Raw genomic sequence first — 19,101 nt, 5'->3', positions numbered from 1 at the left:
GTACAGTAGTCTGCAAAAGGTGAGAGTCACTACTCTAGATGTATTGGAGCATAAGCTTTTGTGGGTGAACACCCACTTCGTCAGACGCATGTGACATGCGTCTGACGAAGTGGGTGTTCACCCCCGAAAGCTTATGCTCCAATACATCTGTTAGACTTAAAGGTGCCACAGGACACTCTGTTGCTTTTTACAGATCCAGACTAACACGGCTACCCCTCTGATACTTGACTGTTCTAGATAATGCCCATGACATGTAGGCACCCTTCCCTTCTAGTTTTCAAATGCTAGTCAGTCAGATTTTTGAACTATGGTCATACCCCACCCCTGCTCCAAAGGGACAGAAGGAAAAAAAAGGGGGGAGGGATAGCTCAGTGGTTTGAGCATTGGCCTGCTAAACCCAGCGTTGTGAGTTCAGTCCTTGAGAGGACCACTTAGGGATCTGGGGCAAAATCAGTACTTGGTCCTGCTAGTGAAGGCAGGGGGCTGGACTCGATGACCTTTCAAGGTCCCTTCCAGTTCTATGAGATAGGTATATCTCTATATATTTAAAAATAACCAGTGAGGGAAGAGCATATTCCATGCCCACTGCACCTTTGGCAGTCAAAAGGAGCTGAAGAGCAGTTGGAGCCACTCCCACTTAAAGGGGAGGTTCCAAAGAACAGGGATTTCCAGAAAACTCCAAGCTTGCATGGCCAGGGAGCATTTATCCTACAAGTGGGAATATGCAGGCAACATAGTTATTTCTGATTAGTAACCTTCCCCACTCCTTATTAAATTACCCCTGATTAAAGCCTTCACAATTACAGCCTAACAAGTTTTTAGGCCTTGTCCATGCTGGGCCAAGAACAGAGTTTAGAAATGGTATTTAAACTCTGCTAGAACAAATTTTAAAACATGGCTCTCATCCACATTGGCTAGCTAATCTGTATTCAAACCAGTTTGGGTGGAATAGTGTTTAGATAGTTTACATATAATTTCCAGATTTGGTTCCCAGTTCCCTGTGGTTCTGCAGCCAAGGAGGCTAATCCCTGTTCCAAGGGAGGTAGTGACCATTCTCTAGCATCTGCAAAATGCTACATTAGGTATTCCACAACATCTGCTTTTAGGGGTGGAGCTTGTTACATTCCCTAACTTGATTACTATATATGGTGACTGGATTCTTTGGTACAACACCAAGACTCGCTAAGCATGCTTAGCAACATCCTAACATAGTGCTGGACTTAGTTTCTCTCATTCTCTTCACCACTCATATGCCTGTAGGAGTGAAGATAGGGGGAAAGGAGGGTAACAGGGAACTTTGTCTTTTTTCTCCCCAATAAAACCATGGGTGAAATCCTGACCCTGTTGAAGTCAATGAGAGGTTTTGCTACTGACCTCATTGGAACAGCGGTTTCTCCCCAGATGCTACTTTTTGTTGTTAGTGTACCTATTTGGAGACATGGCCAAGAACTGACCAAACCACCCATTTCCCAGTGACCACACAAGGTAATTATGTCCATTTTAGGACTGAAATAATGGGTATATCTACACTGCAATTAAAAACCTGCAGCTGGCTCATGCCAGCTGGCTCAGGCTCACAGGCTAAGGTACTGTTTAATTGCAGTGTAGATGTTCAGGCTCGGGCTGGAGCTTCAGCTCTAGGACTCTGTGGGGTGGGAGGGTCCCAGAGCTTAGACTGCAGCCTGAGCCCAACATCTACATCACAATTAAACAGCCCCTTAGCCAGAGCCAGCTGGTACAGGCCAGCTGTGGGTATCTAATTGCAGTGTAGCCATACCCAGCGTAATTCCAGGCTGCATGGCATTTGACATTGGGGACAAGAAACCTCAGCAACTGAAAAATCCAGTGCCAGCAGCAAGGGAAGTTATTTTAAATCAGGGGTTTTTTCCCCTTTCTGCCAAGCAAGAATGGTTTGAATTAGGGCTTCAGCAGCAGCCTGACCTTCCCCTTGAATGACTCAGCATATGTGATCACATATTAAGGCTTGCAAGGCTCAGAAACTATGGATATTTTGTGCTGAGTTAGGGCCTTGAAATTTTAAACCTTTCACTCAACATTTTGTTCTTCCTTTGCTTCTCCTGTTTAAAAAAGTATGTTGTCAAGTTGCCTTTGCTTCTGTGTTCTGAAGTATGTCTTTTTACATAAAACTCTTGTCAGAATAGTGATTGTGGAATAATCAAAATAATTGTTTAAACTAGCTTACTTAGACCCATGTGTGTAATTGATTCTGAGTTCTCTAATTGAAGCCAATAACTTTTTTCCGCTGTTACTGTTTCGTCAGTAGGAAGGCATTCCTATTATATGCTTTATTAGTTTTTCTTGTAATGCCACAATTTTAATAAAATTTTCCTCTAAAATATTAAAAAGATAATCAGTTCAGGATGCAACGAACACTAGCTTTCAACTGTAGAAATGCACACACAATACAGGTATACGCCAAGAAAATGTATTGTTTTAGTATCAGGTTTTTAATTATCCTGTTCTCATATTTGATCAAGTTTTTAATCAACTTTACAACTTATAATTTATACTTTCTGAGTTGCAGTTGGTCCAGTTCAGAAGGTAAAGATGATCCAATTGAAGCATCTAAAGACAGTATATTTGTGAAAATACTACAAAAGTTATTGAAAGAAAGTAAGTTTTGTTATATGTAAAAAATACTTCCTCAAATTACTGTATGTCATCCTTGTTTTAAAACATACTTAACAAAATAAACAGCTTTTATCTATAAAAAGTAGAACAAGAAAGATGTAAAAGAAGCAAAAAAATTGCAACAGTAATTCATTAGATAAAAATGTGACCATGTGGCACCCTACTCTAGCTTTATGTATTGTTAGGGAGGCGACAAAACATGTAAGTTCTCTCTCTCGGAGCCTCCAAATTACATCTGTTTTGCAGGAAGATAGTGGGGTGTTTGTTTGTTTGTTTTTTTTTTAGTAACTCATCATTATACAACGGAACTCAGCCTCCAGTGTGAAAATCCCCTATGGGACAGGAGGAATTTTAAGACACCAGGACTATAATTCAGAATGGCTTAATTGTTTTAACTCACACTTTTAAAAAACTAACAAAAAGCCTTGTGTTCAGACCAATCAAGCAACATCACAACTCAAAAGGAATTTTTTGGATGAAATTTTATAAGCAACTAAAAGAGATTAGAATAGTAACTCAATATTAACTATAATCACAATTTTAAAAAGCTATATTGTCAAATGAGAGAAGCTTGAAGGTTATAAATATGGAAGCGCATTTCTTCAGAACAGTTTTATGTTGCATTTTTAAATCTATATGATTCTTGACCTTTTTTAAGGGCTGTAGTATCCAGTCATTTGGACTAAGTCCATTTTAATTGATCAAAAGTATGATTCATCATAGTTTGTTAAACAGGCACTTTGTGGCGTTTACATAACTATTAAAATATAGAATATGAAAATGGTCAAATTGAGGAGGGGAATATAATCTTAATCTTTAAACAATGAACTCAGTTTTACAGAACACTTTACAGAGTTGTTGCACTGCATGACACAGTAGATGGAATAGAATTAGAACAGTCTTTACAACTGCAAACAAATGATTCAGGAACTGAAATGCAGGTAAAGATGTTTCCATTGGCATCAAGCATCCTATCTAAGTATCTTACAGTTTCTATAATGCACGTTTATTTGTGTTGTAGGAGTTCAGCTCAGTGAATATTTACCGGAGGTGAAGGACTTGCTGCAAGCAGATGAACTTGGCAACTTGAAATCCAATCCTTATTTTGAATTTGTGCTAAAGGCAAACTATGAACACTATGTTCAAGGACAAGCATGATGACTTTTAACATTTTTGAAAGTAGAAATTTCTAAAGAACTGAGTTAAAGCAGTGTATACTTTTTTACATTCTGTATGTACTTGGTTAAACCTTTGTAATAAAGTTTATACAGTAATGTGTTTGGCTTTTGAAATTAACAGTCTTTACAATATAGCTAAGTCTCTTAATTTCTCTCTAGGAAACTCACTTTCTCTCCCGAGGCTGTAAATGTATGGCTGATTTTCATTTTCTGTGCCTCTTTTGGTTTCACATTTGTTCTGTACTTTTGTCTCGTGTGCAGGAAGTCTCAACACTAGAGGCACATACACCTGGGTGAAATCCTGGCCCCATTGAAAATCATGAGAGTTTTGCCATTGACTTCACTGGGGCCAGGATTTCACCCCGGGGAGTATATATTGGAAAAAATACAATAAATGTTAAATGATGGCCGAATATATAGCTTTTTGGATTAAGAAATGAAAGCCATGCTTGTGTAAGGCACTCTGCTTAGAAATTAGGCTTTTGGTATAAAACTTTGCATTGATACAACACCTTCCATCTGAAGAGATCCATGCAATACATGGATAGGTAAGTAGGCCCCATTTACAGAAAAGGAAACTGTCACAGAAATGATAAGTGACTTGCACAAGGTCACTCCCTGTGCCAGTGGCAGATAGGAATAGAACCCAGATCTCCTGACTTAAAAGTCCCCTGGCCTAGCAAATACATCAATCTTTCAACTTGTCCGTAAATCCAGTTTTTCACATAAATTTTCAACAAATCCAGAGCAATTTTTTAGATTAAGGTTACAAATTCAAAAGTTATCTATAGATTTTTACATTTTTAAAACAATGAGATTGAAGTTTGCACCATACAGTAATTGACAATAAATGCCTAGAACCTAAGCTCACAGGAAACCTAGAAAGCAGTTACCAAAGTGAGAGTCCAGGAAGACCTTCCTTACTCGAAGACTCATTCTTTACTAGTAGATGCCAACTTACCCCAGTTCACTTATCTCTGACATGATGATAAAAGAAAGTCCATGTAACTCTTAACATTGTAATGGTTCTCAGACTGAAATAACAGGTTTAATTTAAAATCATATAAAAATTGCTTTAATCTGACAAAACGCAGGAGGAGCTTTTCTTTTACAAATAGTTTAATGTCCAGAGAGTGAATGCAGAGCAACTTGCATACCCTTATGCTCTACTTGCCCTGGCTAGGTGCCTGCTAAAACAACTTGATCCAACAGCTGAGAAGGTCATAAGTTAAATCAGTTGAAGAGAATCCAATTTCTAGTTTAAAAAGCACAGCTATTGCACCATTGCTTCCCCTCCTCCTTGTGCTAATACAGTGCTCAGGGCTGAAAGGCTGAACATGTTTGGAAGAATAGACTTATCTAGAGATGTTCTAACTAATATGGAAAAGATACTCATTAGCACCCTTGTAAAAAGTCAACAATTAAACTTCACCTGTTTCTACAGTATGACATGGCTGTGAGAGCTGTCGGTATAACTTACAGCTTTGACTTTACAAAAGGGAATAATTCAAAGTACTGGAATTTTACTTACTCATGTAAAACACAACTTTAAATGGAAATGGGATCTCAAATTATTTAAAAAACTAAACTAAACATTAGGAGATGGGAAATGGTATATCAAATGACTGGCACTCTTTGTAAGGATATCTTATTCCTGTGCTTTGGCTTTGTTAAAATTAGCTTGAAGTGTCTAGTAATGTAGACATTTCTGGCCAAGCCTTGAATGTACTGATGGGATTTCTCACCCCCAGCCCCTCCGACTCATCTCCATACAATCTAACCACCTGTACCCAGTCATAATCCACAGAGTATGCCAAGGGAGACGTCTCAATAGCTGTTACACTTAGTCAAGAAGATAAATTTGCTAAAGTTTATGTATAACTAGATTGCTGTTAGCTCTTGATCTACTCCAAAGACAGGATATTAGGAATTGGAATTAGGAATGTTCAATGTGTTCACTATGTCAATATAAAATTTGAAAGGTCAAGATTATTGGGTTATTGTCCCTTTGCATGTGCTTGTTCATTCTATGCCAGGGGTCGGCAACCTATGGCATGCGTGCCGAAGGGGCACGTGAGCTGATTTTCAGTGGCACTCACAGCTGGGTCCTGGCCACCAGTCCGGGGGGTTCTGCATTTTAATTTAATTTTAAATGAACCTTCTTAAACATTTTTAAAACCTTATTTGCTTTACATACAACAATAGTTTAGTTATTATAGACTTATAGAAAGAGACCTTCTAAAAACGTTAAAATGCATTACTGGCACGCGAAACCTTAAATTAGAGTGAATAAATGAAGACTCGGCACACCACTTCTGAAAGGTTGCTGACCCCTGTTCTATGCAATCAGAACTCCCACTGATTCCTGTTAGAGATCTGCTTCCATTAGGGCACATGGGGTCCAAAGTGTATATTACAAGAGTTGCACAGTTAAGATTTGGTATTTGCTCCTATTTCCAAGCTTTTCTGATAATCTATCCATTAAAATAAAGTAACAAAACTTTATGGTGAACACTTCTCTTATAGAACAGACTTCTCTCAAATAGTGGCACAGAGAAGAGGTCTTCATTTAGCACTGCATATGAATGTCACGGGTATCCTATTTTGCTGCATAATAGATCTAAAAAGATTCCAATGAAGGGGAACAGTTACAATAAGTATAGACTACTACCTGTTCCTGCAAGAAAGTTTTCAGTTAGCCAGGTGGTTAAATTAAATAGGGGAGAAAATGTTCTCAAATGTTTGGGGGGGAGGTAACAAATTTTATAAGTAAAGAATGTATTAAGCATTTCTTTCCTTGTATAGGATACAAATCATTTTAACGTCCAACCCTCACTTGTAAAAATCACGAGTTTAAGGATGGAAAAGGGTGTGAAGTTGTGATTTGTATCAAGACAAGTGGAAGAAATTGGACATTCCACTATGGAGATCAGTTTTATTCTCGCCCTGCTCTTATTGCTGGAGTTTGAACTGACTTGTCGCTGTGGTGGCTGAACACTGAAAAAATAAATATTGGTTTAGCCCCTCGTGCCTATCCTATGTTACAATCCCAGAGCATGCATACAGGGAAAGTGGCCTTTTATGTGGAAAATTAATATTGCCACCAGGCATTTGTCTATATTGAATTGCTATTTATCATACTTAGCTATAGTATCACTTTGAGATACCATGAGATTTGTTGTAGGAAAACCAAAATGGTATATGTCCAATAATTTTTTTTCAAAACTTACATTAAAAGGTCCCTGACAATGCTTCCCCTGTTAATATTTTAAGCAGGGTTTGTGCCACCACATATGGATAACTGGAGTACAAATACATCTCTCATGAAATAACTAATCCGAGCATCTTTTTTAATATCTGATTATTGTGATTCCTTAAAATCCTCAGGAAAGGTAGCTTCTCTTTATGGAGAATTTATGTAGGTTCAGTTTTAGGCAACAGAGTTTGGAAGAATGAAGAGGAGAAAAAATTGCAGAAAAAAATCATTTCTCCCTCTTCCCCTTCCCCCCTCCCCCCCGCCTGCTTTACGACAGTAGCATGGCAGGAAGTGGAAATGGAAAGCGGCAGCAAAAAGACATAGGGTGCAGCCAGAGGTGAAGGGGAGAGCTGCCAGACTAGGAGTTGCAGCGATTAAATGTTAGAGAAGAAGAAAAGTCAACCATCCCCTGATAAACCTTACTGCTGTCTTGCAGCTGGGGAAATCCAACTGCAGAAAATGCCTTCTCCATAGTGGTTCGTGGAAGCACAGAGACTTCTCCTAGCACTTTTCTCTACTCCACATTTTAGTTGTCTTTTTTTCAGAAAAAATTTTCCTTTGGCTACTCCTACCCTAATTTCTCCGAAGTCAGTTGTTACAAACCAGGCCTGCTTTCTTCATCTCCTTTACCTGATTCTTCCTTCTAATTGTAACAGGAATTTCTAAAGAAAGTCTTTCACCTCCGCCAAATAGAATCTCTGCTTATTCAGAGCCTGGCTAGATGAAGAGTTAATTTCCCCTTATTTAACGATGGAGTAGTTTCATCCAGTCACAGGCAGCTTATCGGTAAGACTAATATACCTTTTTAAAACCCTTATGGATGAGCTATTCTGAGTCACACATCAAATCTGTATTCTAAGCCAATCAGAACTCAGCAGGTCAATAATGGATACAGTTCATAACTGCAATTGGAGTGCCCCAGGATCCAACAGCTAGTGGTTAAATCTACATCAGACTTCTGGTATTAGAAATAGTCACTGGAATACATTTTCCCAGTACCAATATCTCTTGAGGGGCTTCTTTAACAGACATCCACCATTACACTATGCATTTCTTTTTCATATGCATCTTTAAATCAGACCCAAAAAAATCAGTGTGTTTTAAAGAGCTTGCTAATATGAAACTGATTTTTAAATGTAAGGTCAGATCCCATATAGGGCAAATGAAAGCATGACAGGGGCATTCAACATAAATAAATCATAATCTGTTTCCTTTTCAGCTTTAGATTTTCTTCTGTGCTAACTCCCCTTACCTACACAACTGATTTTTCTAAATATTTTCCCCCTTTTATGTCTATTCTTTGTTGGGATGAATACAATTCCTATTTATGGAGGAAGAATGGCCCCTTCCCTGATTTGGCAAAGAATTGTACAAGAATTGAATGGGTACTTAATACCATTCTGTGATCCCTACCTTAAAATTTAATTACAAGCATTTTTTAAGGGTGCCTGAAAGTTACAAACGTCATCTCAATAACTTTTGTGGTGGATGCAGAGAGGCCTTTGTTAATTACATATCTAGGCTATCTTGCTGGTTGCTGAAACGATCAGTAGGAAATGTCGGAGCAGTTTCCTCTTCCTAATTTTCCAGAGAAATAGCCTATAAAAGGATATTTTATGGTGGGCTACAAACCAGAACACTTCTATCTTTGTCTTCCATAGAGAAAACACCTGTTGAGCATACAGATTCCTTCCAGCATGTGTGTACATTAGAAAAGTAGATGTTACCATTGCTCCAAGTGAGGCTGCTGCTCTCTTCCACTAACTTTTGGCATCACATCTGTCCTTCCTGTCCCGCTAAGCTGTCCATTTATTTCAATTCTCTCCATAAGCAGTTGCTGTGCTTCCTATCCTAACAGAAGTTGGACAACTACCAACTGTACTTCCAGCCTTCCCCAACCCAAAATGACCATTAAACCTCTACATGACCATAAGTAGATTCAAATCCCTGGAGAATTTTTTTTTTAAATATATCTGAATATATCAGTGGTATAAATAGCATAAACAACAGCAGCCCCACTGTGCATGGGAGCTGTCCAACCTATACTGGCAACTAGCCAGAACGTGGATCTTTATCATTCTCTAGATATAAAACTGATTTTGCACAGCATTTTTTATTACAAAAAGCTGCTGCTGTGCAAGAATTAATTTTTCTACCCAAAAATAAAAAAAGCTGCAGTGATTTAAACAACAACAAAAACAAAATGTGTCCCCTTGCAACAGTCCTTTCCCCTGGGGTGGAGAATGCTAATTAGGAGGCAGCATCCACCGAGCTGTGTGTGTCTGACACAAACTGCCCACTTAAAGAGACCGTACACAAATGTGCGTGGCTCGCCTGCCGCTTAGCTCCTGGCGGGCCGGTGTCCGAGCCCCTTGTCCCCCGGCCAGCCAAGGCTGATCGCCCCACGGCCCTGCTCTCAGCCCCTCTTCCTCGGGCCGAGCCGGGCTAGCCTCCCCCTGGCTGCCCCGAACCTGCGGCCGCTGCCGGGCCGGGGGCTCCCACCCGGCAGCCCTGCGCCGCTTTCTCCTTTCTGGGTATCGCGGGGTCGGGATTATTTCGGACACGAGCCCTCCCGGCCCCTTCCCCTGGCCCGAGGCGGGGGCCGGGGAGGGCCCGGCAGACGCTCCTTATACGGCCCGGCCTCTGGGCCCTGGGCCCGGGCCAGGAGCTCCTTCTTTGGGCAGCCCCGCGGCAGCGCAGGGGACCTGGGGGGCTCCGGCCGGGCCGGCCGGGCTCGCTCGCTGCCCAACACCCAAATATGGAGACAGACGGGGAGACATTCCTGCGGCCGGCGGGGGAGGCGGCGGCGGCGGCTCTATAAAGCCGGGCCGGGGCCGGGCAGCCCACCGAGCTGGAGAGCTGCGAGGAGCCTGAACCAGAGCGGAGAGCCAGGAGCCACCCGAGGTGAGCCGGGGGAGCCCGGTGGGGCGGGGGCTGAGCCCGCAAAGCCTATTGAGCGCGGCGCGCCGCCAAACGCCCAGCCGGGGCCCGAGACTAAACAGTGTCTGGGGAGCAGCCAAAGCGCCAACCCCCAGAGGCGGGAGCCTCCCCCGCTGCAGAGAGCGAGCGGGCCGGGCTGGCTCGCAGGGCTCTGCCCTCGTGCGGGGGTGGGGGGGAATCGCGTCTATACGCGGGGGCACAGCTCGGATCGCTCGCGACGCAGCGAGAGATTAGCACGTCTTGCCTGGACGGCGGCCGATCTGCAGGGCAGATCCCCGCAACTTCCCTGGAGCCGAGCTGGCGTTGAGCGGAGGCAGAGAGTGCTAGCAGGCACGCGTTACCTCTCTAGTAACTCGTTACTGATCATGATGAACAGGGAAATAGTTTAAGTGGCTCTTGATGAGCCAGTCTTCTCTTTTATTGTAGCCCAAAGGACGGGGGGAGTCAGATTTGAAGGAAAAGCACAGTACCATAGATGTTTACTATTTGGATTTTACTATTTGTACCATCCAAGATGGTACTTGAACTTGGATTACTTTATTTTTACATCGCATCTTCTTAATTCCATCCAATTGAAACCAGCACGTTTATTGCTTCAAACTTTTAAAACCCTTAAATAACTATGCAAAAAGTAATTTTTTAAAGTTTACTCTCCTGTCTCTTCGTCTCCAGTTTTTGCCACGTTATTGAATCAAAGTCCCTGGCTTTTATTTTAAAACTGTGGCTTACTATTGTTATCCTGATAAAGATTTACAATTATTTTTCTTAAATACTCTTGGCAGCTATGACCTACTTTAACTTGTGTTCCAGATTGATGAGATTTTTAAATCAATTGGAAATGATTATAGGATTACAATTTTTACACCCCCCACAAATATAATTACTGTATGTATCTTAAGTGTATGTATTAAAACTACCAGATTACTTGGTAACAATCTCTAAACTTGATAAAATGAGGATCAAGTAATAAATAATGCAGTTTATTGAGGATGTGGTGGATTAATTCTATTAGTTCTTTGAGCTAATTTACAATTTCCTATAACCCATACTGTGTGGAATAAAGATTTAAAATAGAGTGCTAAAATAGAAAGGAAGGCTGGATCTACTTTGAGTTTAAAGTGTGATTTTTAATTAACCACTTTAAAGTAGCATAGAAGTTTTTGTTTTAAATCAAACCCTTTGAGATGTCCATTGGACCTTGCAGCCCCATTCTGAAACCATGCCCCACTTCACCCCTCACCTTCTGTGGGTGGGGAGAGCCCAGATCCTCTGGGACAGTATAATCATAGAATATCAGGGTTGAAAGGGACCTCAGGAGGTCATCTAGTCCAACCCCATGCTCAAAGCAGGACCAACCCCAACTAAATCATCCCAGCCAGGGCTTTGTCAAGCCTGACCTTAAAAAACCTCTAAGGATGGAGATTCCACCAGCTCCCTAGGGAACCCATTCCAGTGCTTCACCACCCTCCTAGTGATAGAAGTGGATCATGAGTGGTGAGACTACTGCTGTGTTGCATTGTCTCCTGTCTGCTCTTATGGTGGTTTGATTTTCTTGCCATTCCCCAGAAAGCCGACACCATGTGTGATGAGGATGAGACCACCGCGCTCGTATGCGACAACGGCTCTGGCCTGGTGAAGGCTGGCTTCGCCGGGGATGACGCTCCCAGGGCTGTGTTCCCCTCCATCGTGGGCCGCCCTCGCCATCAGGTACGATGCCCTGTCTTCTAGCCCTGCCAGGACTGCAGCTTCACAGGGGTAGTGCTTAAAAACCATCCCCTGCTTTCTGGGGAAAGTCCTTAATCACTTGGGAGGGGCTGACCCCCACCTCCATAATGGGACTGAGTAATTTATATGCCGGCTGTGCTACAACTGCCTGCTGTCACACTAGCTCTGACCCAATCACCCTTCCTCCCATCATGAGACTAGCTTATATATATATCAATGCCCCACAAATGTGCTGTTGTAGTACAGGTGTGCTCCATGCAGGCACACCTGTACTGCAATAGCTGCTCTTACAATGGGCTGGATTTGCCCTAGCTGTGCCCTGTGACTTGGGAGCTTTCTCCCCTTCTGTCCTGAGCTGGCTGTCACTCCTCAGAGTGGATAGTGTGTGACTCTCTCCCTCCTTCCCCGGAGAGATGTTAAGCCCCCTAACCCCCTTTTGTTCCTCTCTAGGGTGTCATGGTGGGTATGGGTCAGAAAGACTCCTACGTGGGGGATGAAGCTCAGAGCAAGAGAGGTATCCTGACCCTGAAGTACCCCATTGAACACGGCATCATCACCAACTGGGATGACATGGAGAAGATCTGGCACCACACCTTCTACAATGAGCTGCGTGTGGCCCCCGAGGAGCACCCCACCCTGCTCACTGAGGCCCCCCTCAACCCCAAGGCCAACCGTGAAAAGATGACCCAGATCATGTTTGAGACCTTCAACGTGCCCGCCATGTATGTGGCCATCCAGGCTGTTCTGTCACTGTACGCCTCTGGCCGTACCACCGGTGAGTGAGAGTAATGGGCCTCCTTAGGGCCTCTAACAGCACCCACCCTCACCTGGGGGGCACCCACCTACCAGCATAGGTGATCCCATCCTCACTCCGGGGCATCCACCCACCAGCATAGGTGTCGCCCACCTTGAGCCAGGCCAACACCCACCCTCACCTAGTGAGGGCACCCACCCACTGGCATAGACTCTCTGAGACATGAACCCCCCTGCCCTCAGAAGGCCCCCAATTCTGCGTTAGACTGATGTTGCCACTAGTAAAAACAAACTTTGCCTGTCCCTTCTCCATGAGGTCCTGCAGGGATTGCTCCTTCCCTTGTGACCATTTCCCAAGCCTTGCCTTGTGTCGGCCTAGCGAGATGCTCAGTCTCACTTGCTCTCCCACCCCCCACCCCCCCCGCAGGTATTGTGCTGGACTCTGGTGATGGTGTCACACACAACGTGCCCATCTATGAGGGGTACGCGCTGCCACATGCCATTATGCGCTTGGACTTGGCCGGTCGGGACCTCACTGACTATCTGATGAAGATCCTGACAGAGCGTGGCTACTCTTTCGTCACCACTGGTAAGTGGAGCCTGCCCACCGACCATCTCCTCTGATTGGCAGCACACAGCGGTCACACTCGAGGCTGACTTGTTTAACTTCCATGGGGATGGCCAAATCCTGCAAACCAGCACTCCTTTGTGTAACTAGGGATGACTGGTCACCACTCCGTGCAATGGCCACTTGTACTTAGCTACTTGCCTGTTAATTGGTACAGGTTTGTACGTAATAGACACAACCTGAGCCTGGGGGACCTGGTGTGTATTTGCTCAGTGTGGTCCTGTTTGATAGATTTAATATTAAACACAGGGATCTGTATCTGATGTTCCATGTTGAAAATCAAGGACCATGCTTTGATTTCTTCCTCCCCCCGCTCCCATTCATATTGTTGATTGACTCTGCACAATCTCCCCCAGAGCCAGAAAACATGCAGGCACGCTCTTTTGGAGCCCCTGCCCGTTCCCCTTGACCTCTGGTTGTGCTGCTTTGCTCCTCTCTCTCCCATTCCAGCCTTCTAACATCTCGTTTTTCCCTGTGACAGCTGAGCGTGAGATTGTGCGCGACATCAAGGAGAAGCTGTGCTATGTGGCTCTGGACTTCGAGAATGAGATGGCAACTGCAGCTTCCTCCTCCTCCCTGGAAAAGAGCTATGAATTGCCTGATGGGCAGGTCATCACTATTGGCAATGAACGTTTCCGTTGCCCAGAGACCCTCTTCCAGCCATCCTTCATTGGTATATAATCCCCTCTCTCCAAAAAAATCCTTTCCTTCAGTGTTACTGATTCTTCTGCTTTACTGGTGAATTAAGTGCACTTACTTCTGTATTCCTTTATCTCCTCATGTTACCAGGTATGGAATCTGCTGGTATTCATGAGACAACTTACAACAGCATCATGAAGTGCGATATTGACATCAGGAAGGACCTGTATGCTAACAATGTCATGTCTGGTGGTACCACCATGTACCCTGGTATTGCTGACCGCATGCAGAAGGAGATCACAGCTCTGGCTCCAAGCACAATGAAGATCAAGGTACATTTGACTATATATGGATTATTGACTCATATAATCAGATAAGACTCTTATTTTCAGACAAGTACAGTGGAATAAGATATAATACTTAACACTGCTGATCTTCAAAGCACTTTGCAAACTATCAGTTTGAATGGGTGCATCTAACTCTCCCTCTTTGGGAAATGCTATTCCACCTCACTTAACATGTTGTAAAGTTGTGTAGTAATTCATAAAATGTTTTCTGTGCCCATATATGGCTTGTTTACTGATCAGAGCTCTGCTTAATCTTGTAGATCATTGCACCACCTGAGCGTAAGTACTCTGTCTGGATTGGTGGCTCTATCCTGGCTTCCCTGTCTACCTTCCAGCAGATGTGGATCACGAAACAGGAATATGATGAAGCTGGCCCATCCATTGTCCACCGTAAATGCTTCTAAGCATATTTACATGATCACTATGCTAACCACTCTCAGGATGACACTGTTGTAAGTTGTAGGTTGTTGAATACCTGCAACAGCCATGTAACTTTCTATTTTGTAACAATTTCTGTTACTGTTGCTGCAAACGCTACGTGACACAGAGTGTATGTAAAGTGTACATAAATTAATTTATTTTATCTCGTTTTGTTTATTTTTAAAACCATGCCCTGTGGAAGGAAACCAAAAACTTCAAGAAGCATTAAATCATCAGTCATTCTGTCACGCCCCATTGGAGTTGGTTATGTCATGATTTATTTCCGTTCCTGGAGTTGAAGTCTCTATACACACACACATTCATCCTGTTCTTTAACTGGTTACAATTTAGGGAGAAAAAAGTTATGACACTTTGACATAATGATGCAGGGTTATTTCACACAGTAGCAATGCTACATTAAACAAACACACTGGGTTATAGGAGGCCAGAGTGCTTCACAGTTAGTTTTCAAAACATATTAAAAAGGTCTGTTCTTTTTTCAATTTAAATATGAATCTGAAACTGCTTTCTTGGTTCTGAGAAACACTTCAATATTTATTATTTTTAGAATTTACATTTCAATTGCTTTACACATGATCTTCCTACTCTGTGCTATTGTACCGGTACTGCCATATTCTCAAGTTCAGGTTAACATTTTCTGTGTAAAGCTCTTTTTCAAGGGATTACAGCCTGGCTCTAAAAAATGTGGTCATAGCTATAAAATGTGCAACATCTCATCCTAGAAGCCTTTTCTATTTTTAGAACTTTTTAAAAGGCTGTTGGGTTGTACAAGTTTCTTAAACTCAACAAAAACAAAACTTCTTTTGAATGAGATGCAGTCCTACACTGGCCCAACGCCAAAGATATATTTCACTAGACAAATGATGCTGTGCAACACACGTATTTCAAATACCTCATTGGAGCAGAATGTAAATAGTAACTTTTTTTATAACCCATTTCTAAGTGGAACTGACAAGAGAGGGGTTTTCCTTTAGAACCACTAGTAAATCACTGGGCTAAACTATATAAAACTTAGCAGAGCCCTTCCCTCTTATTTAGCCATTCTGGGACTGCCCTGAAACACTGCATAAAGTAAATGCCCAGTGGCAGACAGGGAGTGGGGCTTAAACATAGATCATTCCTTATACACAGGCAAATATCAACTACACTTCCCCTTGGGAGTCTGCAGCCGGGGGCAGGGTCCAGATAAGGCTTGGGAGCTTCCTCACAAGTTAGGCAAGGGCCTTTGGCACCTGAGGGAGACCCTTCTTTAGGAGGGGGTTAGAAACTTACTGTTGTGGTTCATGTTCAACTGTTTCGGACTCTGAGTTAGGGTGACCAGACAGCAAATGTGAAAAATCGGGACAGGGGGTGGGGGGGGGGTGTTAATAGGAGCCTATATAAGAAAAAGACCCAAAAATTGGGACTGTCCCTATAAAATTGGGACATCTGGTCACCCTACTCTGAGTCAATCTGGCTACCTTTGTTTGGCTGTCAGTAAATAGTAAAGACTGAACCATAAGATCCAAACCCAACTACGGATACAATTAGGAGGCCCAGAGGTAAGCCAGAGCTAACTGTTCAAGCTCCCTTTTATTAGCCACATAGCATTTCTTCCCTGAGAGGAAGCCAGTCCTTTTAGCTCTTGAGTAGGGGATGGGACTCAGCTGCCCTTATTAATTCAGCTGCAGCAAAAATCCCAGCTCTTTCCCCTCTGCTGAGGAACTCCTGACCACTTGCTCTTCAAGTGCTCCACTCTCATGGACACAGCAGTATCTTCAGACAAGCCAGTAACCCTGTCCCCTGTGTGCTTCTCCCTCATGCCCTGGAATGACTGAAATGGGTTCCTTTGAGCATTGTGGCATGATTCCGTTAGACAGAAACAAATCTCTAAGAGCCTTATTTCATATAGATTTCTTGGTCATGATCCCATTTAAATAATTGTTTGCAGAGTAAAGTCAAAGATATCACAAAGATCCCCAAATATTGCATTTATTTTAGATTAGGGTTTTTAGAGACATATGATATGTGCATGTGTGTAAATGATTGTTAGAATAAGAGATTATCACAAAGGGATTCACACTGGTATAGGACTCAATCCTACAAGCTTTACTCGTGTGGTTGAGTGTTTTCAGGACTAGACCATTTAGCGTCTTCGTATGTACGTTATTTGTAAGGAAAGACTGGGTGGATTTAATGTCTGCTTGAAAAAAGATTTTAAAGTGGTTACCATTGTTATCAATGGCTACAAATGTTTTGAAATCTACAGACTTTAGCATAAGGAATGTAATATGAAATGCACATTATCTTTAAGCCTGTAGAATATTTTGCTTTTTAATGATGTCTGTAAAGTGTACAATAACGTTAAGGCATAAGAAAGGTTTGATCTGTTAGCCAAAAGTTTGGGAAGGGTTCACATTTCCTTTTAGCTCTTTGGGCAGCTTTTCTACAACTGCCCTAACCTCATATACTGTAAACTGCTAGTTAAGGTAAAATGTCACCAACTCACCGTAAGACTTGGTTGATAACCCGCTTCTCAGGGGGTTACATTTCAGTTGCTCTTGTTTGCCTCCATCTTAAAAATAACAACCTCAACCCTCCCAAAACAAAAACCAAAAAAAGCTTTTATACGTCTATTTTGCTAAGAGCTGGTAACCATTCTGATAACTCCAGACACAATGAAATACAGAGGACACCGTCCTGTCAGACCCCTGCACAGCTATCCCACTGAACTGTAAGACCTTAGAGGATATGACCCATTTTCTTTTTAAAAATGTTTTCTGGTACCCCTTAAATTCTGTATTAAAAGCTGGCATAAGTGTTCACATATTGCAGTTATGAGCTTTGGATAAATGCCTAGACAAATAGGAATTTTGCTGGCATTTGCAGTGATATTCACCCTAAGGCAGGGTTTAGGCGGGGCGTAGGAGCTTACATGGGAACTATGTGCTGACATGAATTTCACTCTTAGTTCAAGCTTTTGTTAGTAGGTTTAAAATAATTTTTAAAACTGCTGGAAAAAAAGGTTAATCTAGAAGAGCAGCTGCTCCTCATGATAAGACAAATGGTGCTGTCAGATCTAGGCATGCAGACTAAACTTTCCAAAGTGAGGACCTAAAGTTAGGCTCCTAAATCCATATTCAGGCATCTGATTAAGTGGCCTGATTTTCAGAGGGGCCGAGCACCCTCCATTCTGACTGAACTCAATGGGAGCTAGGTGCGCAGCACTGCTAAAATTCAGTCCACTTATTCAGGTGCCCAAATATGGAGTCAAGAGCCTAACTTTAGGCGCCCATGTGTGAATGTTAGTAATTCCATTGGGATTTGTGTGTGCTTATCTGCAGGCAGAATTTGACTCAATGGCTTTATTATCGCTGTCAGTGAATTACGTATGCTCCATGTCATGGAGAAAGCCTAATCATTCTATTGCCATCTCAGTCCTTACTGTCCCTAGCAGCAAAATTTGGTGTATTACTCATATACATAGTAATTGCCCTGAAGAAGCCATGTTCTTCTCCCATTCTGTAGCTAAGTGCCATTGTCCTAGTCCTGTTCCTACTGAACTCAGTGGGAAGAATTGGGATCTCTGATTTAAACATTAAATGAGTGCTTACGGGCTCCATCCTGACTGATCCCACTGATTTAGATGGAAGCAGGATTGGTCTCTAAGCTATCACATTCTCTTCACTTTGGGGAAGCCAGGTACCTGCATCCTTTTTCATGTCTATGGGGGAACGTAGCTCATTATGGTACTATTCCCAAATCCAAATGTCTGTTTTCTTTCTTATATTATGGTCAGAGAGTAAATCGGGGCCAAATTCCAACTGGGTCTAAGTGGATGCAACAGCACAGCTTTCTGTGGAGTTTCACTTGCTTTCACCAGATGGGACTTTAGCACCTGGTGTGCATTTCACTTGGGTGCTTATTCTGCTCCTGTGTATAACAACACAAGCAAAACAGGACTGGAAACATTTACAAACAGCTTCCGAGGCAGTCTGAATACAACAAGGATTCAATTGAAATGGTCAGATTTCGCTGGGTAAAACCCTCAGTCCGTGCATATTTTGATTCCTTCCTCAAAACTGTGACACTCCACTATGTTTTCAAAATAATGTTTGAAGTCCTTGCAGGAGGTCAGACTAGAATGATCATAATGGTTTCTCCTGACCTTCAAATCTATAAATTTACCTCATTGGACAACCCCTGAAATCTCTCCTCTAATCCTTTAAGCTAGTCTTTGGCAGTTTCCATTGTTAATCGTCCTTTTTGGTGATTATAAATTTGTATTCTTGATTGGATGCTGAATACATCCTTGCCACCGAATCCCCATTGACGTGGTCTGTGAGGGCAGCCATTGTACAATGCACAATCTGCTCTATTTTGTTAGAGCAGATCAGTATGTGTGAATGTGGCTGTGGGCTCAGTTTCCAGCTCCATGCTTCTGCCAAATAAGGTTGGTGTTAAGCCCCTGTCTATGCCCTGTCTATGTGTCATTAATACAGGGCTGTCAACTCACCCGCCTTTGGAGGATGACACCCACACATTCCCTCTGCCACCCACCCC

The 19,101-nt window shown here is 42.6% G+C and overlaps 2 protein-coding genes across 3 annotated transcripts in view; both read left to right on the top strand.

Moving 5' to 3' along the window:
* The window catches only part of NUP133 (nucleoporin 133), a 59,131-nt gene extending 54,154 nt beyond the window's left edge, over window positions 1-4,977 (top strand). The window contains exons 25-26 of one of the 2 annotated variants that reach the window (XM_024213812.3): window positions 2,546-2,634; window positions 3,674-4,977. In XM_024213812.3, coding sequence (XP_024069580.2) covers window positions 2,546-2,634; window positions 3,674-3,810 — 226 coding nt within the window. In that variant the 3' untranslated portion in view covers window positions 3,811-4,977. Of the gene's footprint in view, window positions 1-2,539; window positions 2,635-3,673 lie in introns of both variants that reach the window. The other variant, XM_024213811.3, reaches the window with a different exon arrangement.
* Window positions 4,978-9,891: 4,914 nt separating this feature from the next.
* On the top strand, window positions 9,892-14,793 carry ACTA1 (actin alpha 1, skeletal muscle). Its single transcript, XM_024213818.3, has 7 exons — window positions 9,892-9,990; window positions 11,593-11,733; window positions 12,202-12,526; window positions 12,932-13,093; window positions 13,614-13,805; window positions 13,922-14,103; window positions 14,379-14,793. The coding sequence occupies exons 2-7, from the start codon at window positions 11,605-11,607 to the stop codon at window positions 14,520-14,522; spliced, it is 1,134 nt and encodes a 377-aa protein (XP_024069586.1). The 5' UTR covers window positions 9,892-9,990; window positions 11,593-11,604; the 3' UTR covers window positions 14,523-14,793.
* The last annotated feature ends 4,308 nt before the right edge of the window (window positions 14,794-19,101 follow it).

This window comes from Terrapene carolina, unplaced genomic scaffold, assembly GCF_002925995.2.
Source record: "Terrapene carolina triunguis isolate 2854851 unplaced genomic scaffold, T_m_triunguis-2.0 Scaffold85, whole genome shotgun sequence".
NCBI classification, from domain to species: domain Eukaryota; kingdom Metazoa; phylum Chordata; order Testudines; family Emydidae; genus Terrapene; species Terrapene triunguis.
This window is presented reverse-complemented; position numbering and strand designations above follow the sequence as displayed.

What these genes read in the sequence shown, in the direction of transcription:
- ACTA1 (XM_024213818.3), top strand. Translation starts at nt 11,605, where the DNA reads ATGTGTGATGAGGATGAGACCACCGCGCTCGTATGCGACAACGGCTCT. An exon ending in CTACTCTTTCGTCACCACTG is followed by an intron (nt 13,094 to 13,613) that starts GTAAGTGGAGCC and finishes TCCCTGTGACAG; the next exon opens with CTGAGCGTGAGATTGTGCGC. An exon ending in CTTCCAGCCATCCTTCATTG is followed by an intron (nt 13,806 to 13,921) that starts GTATATAATCCC and finishes TCATGTTACCAG; the next exon opens with GTATGGAATCTGCTGGTATT.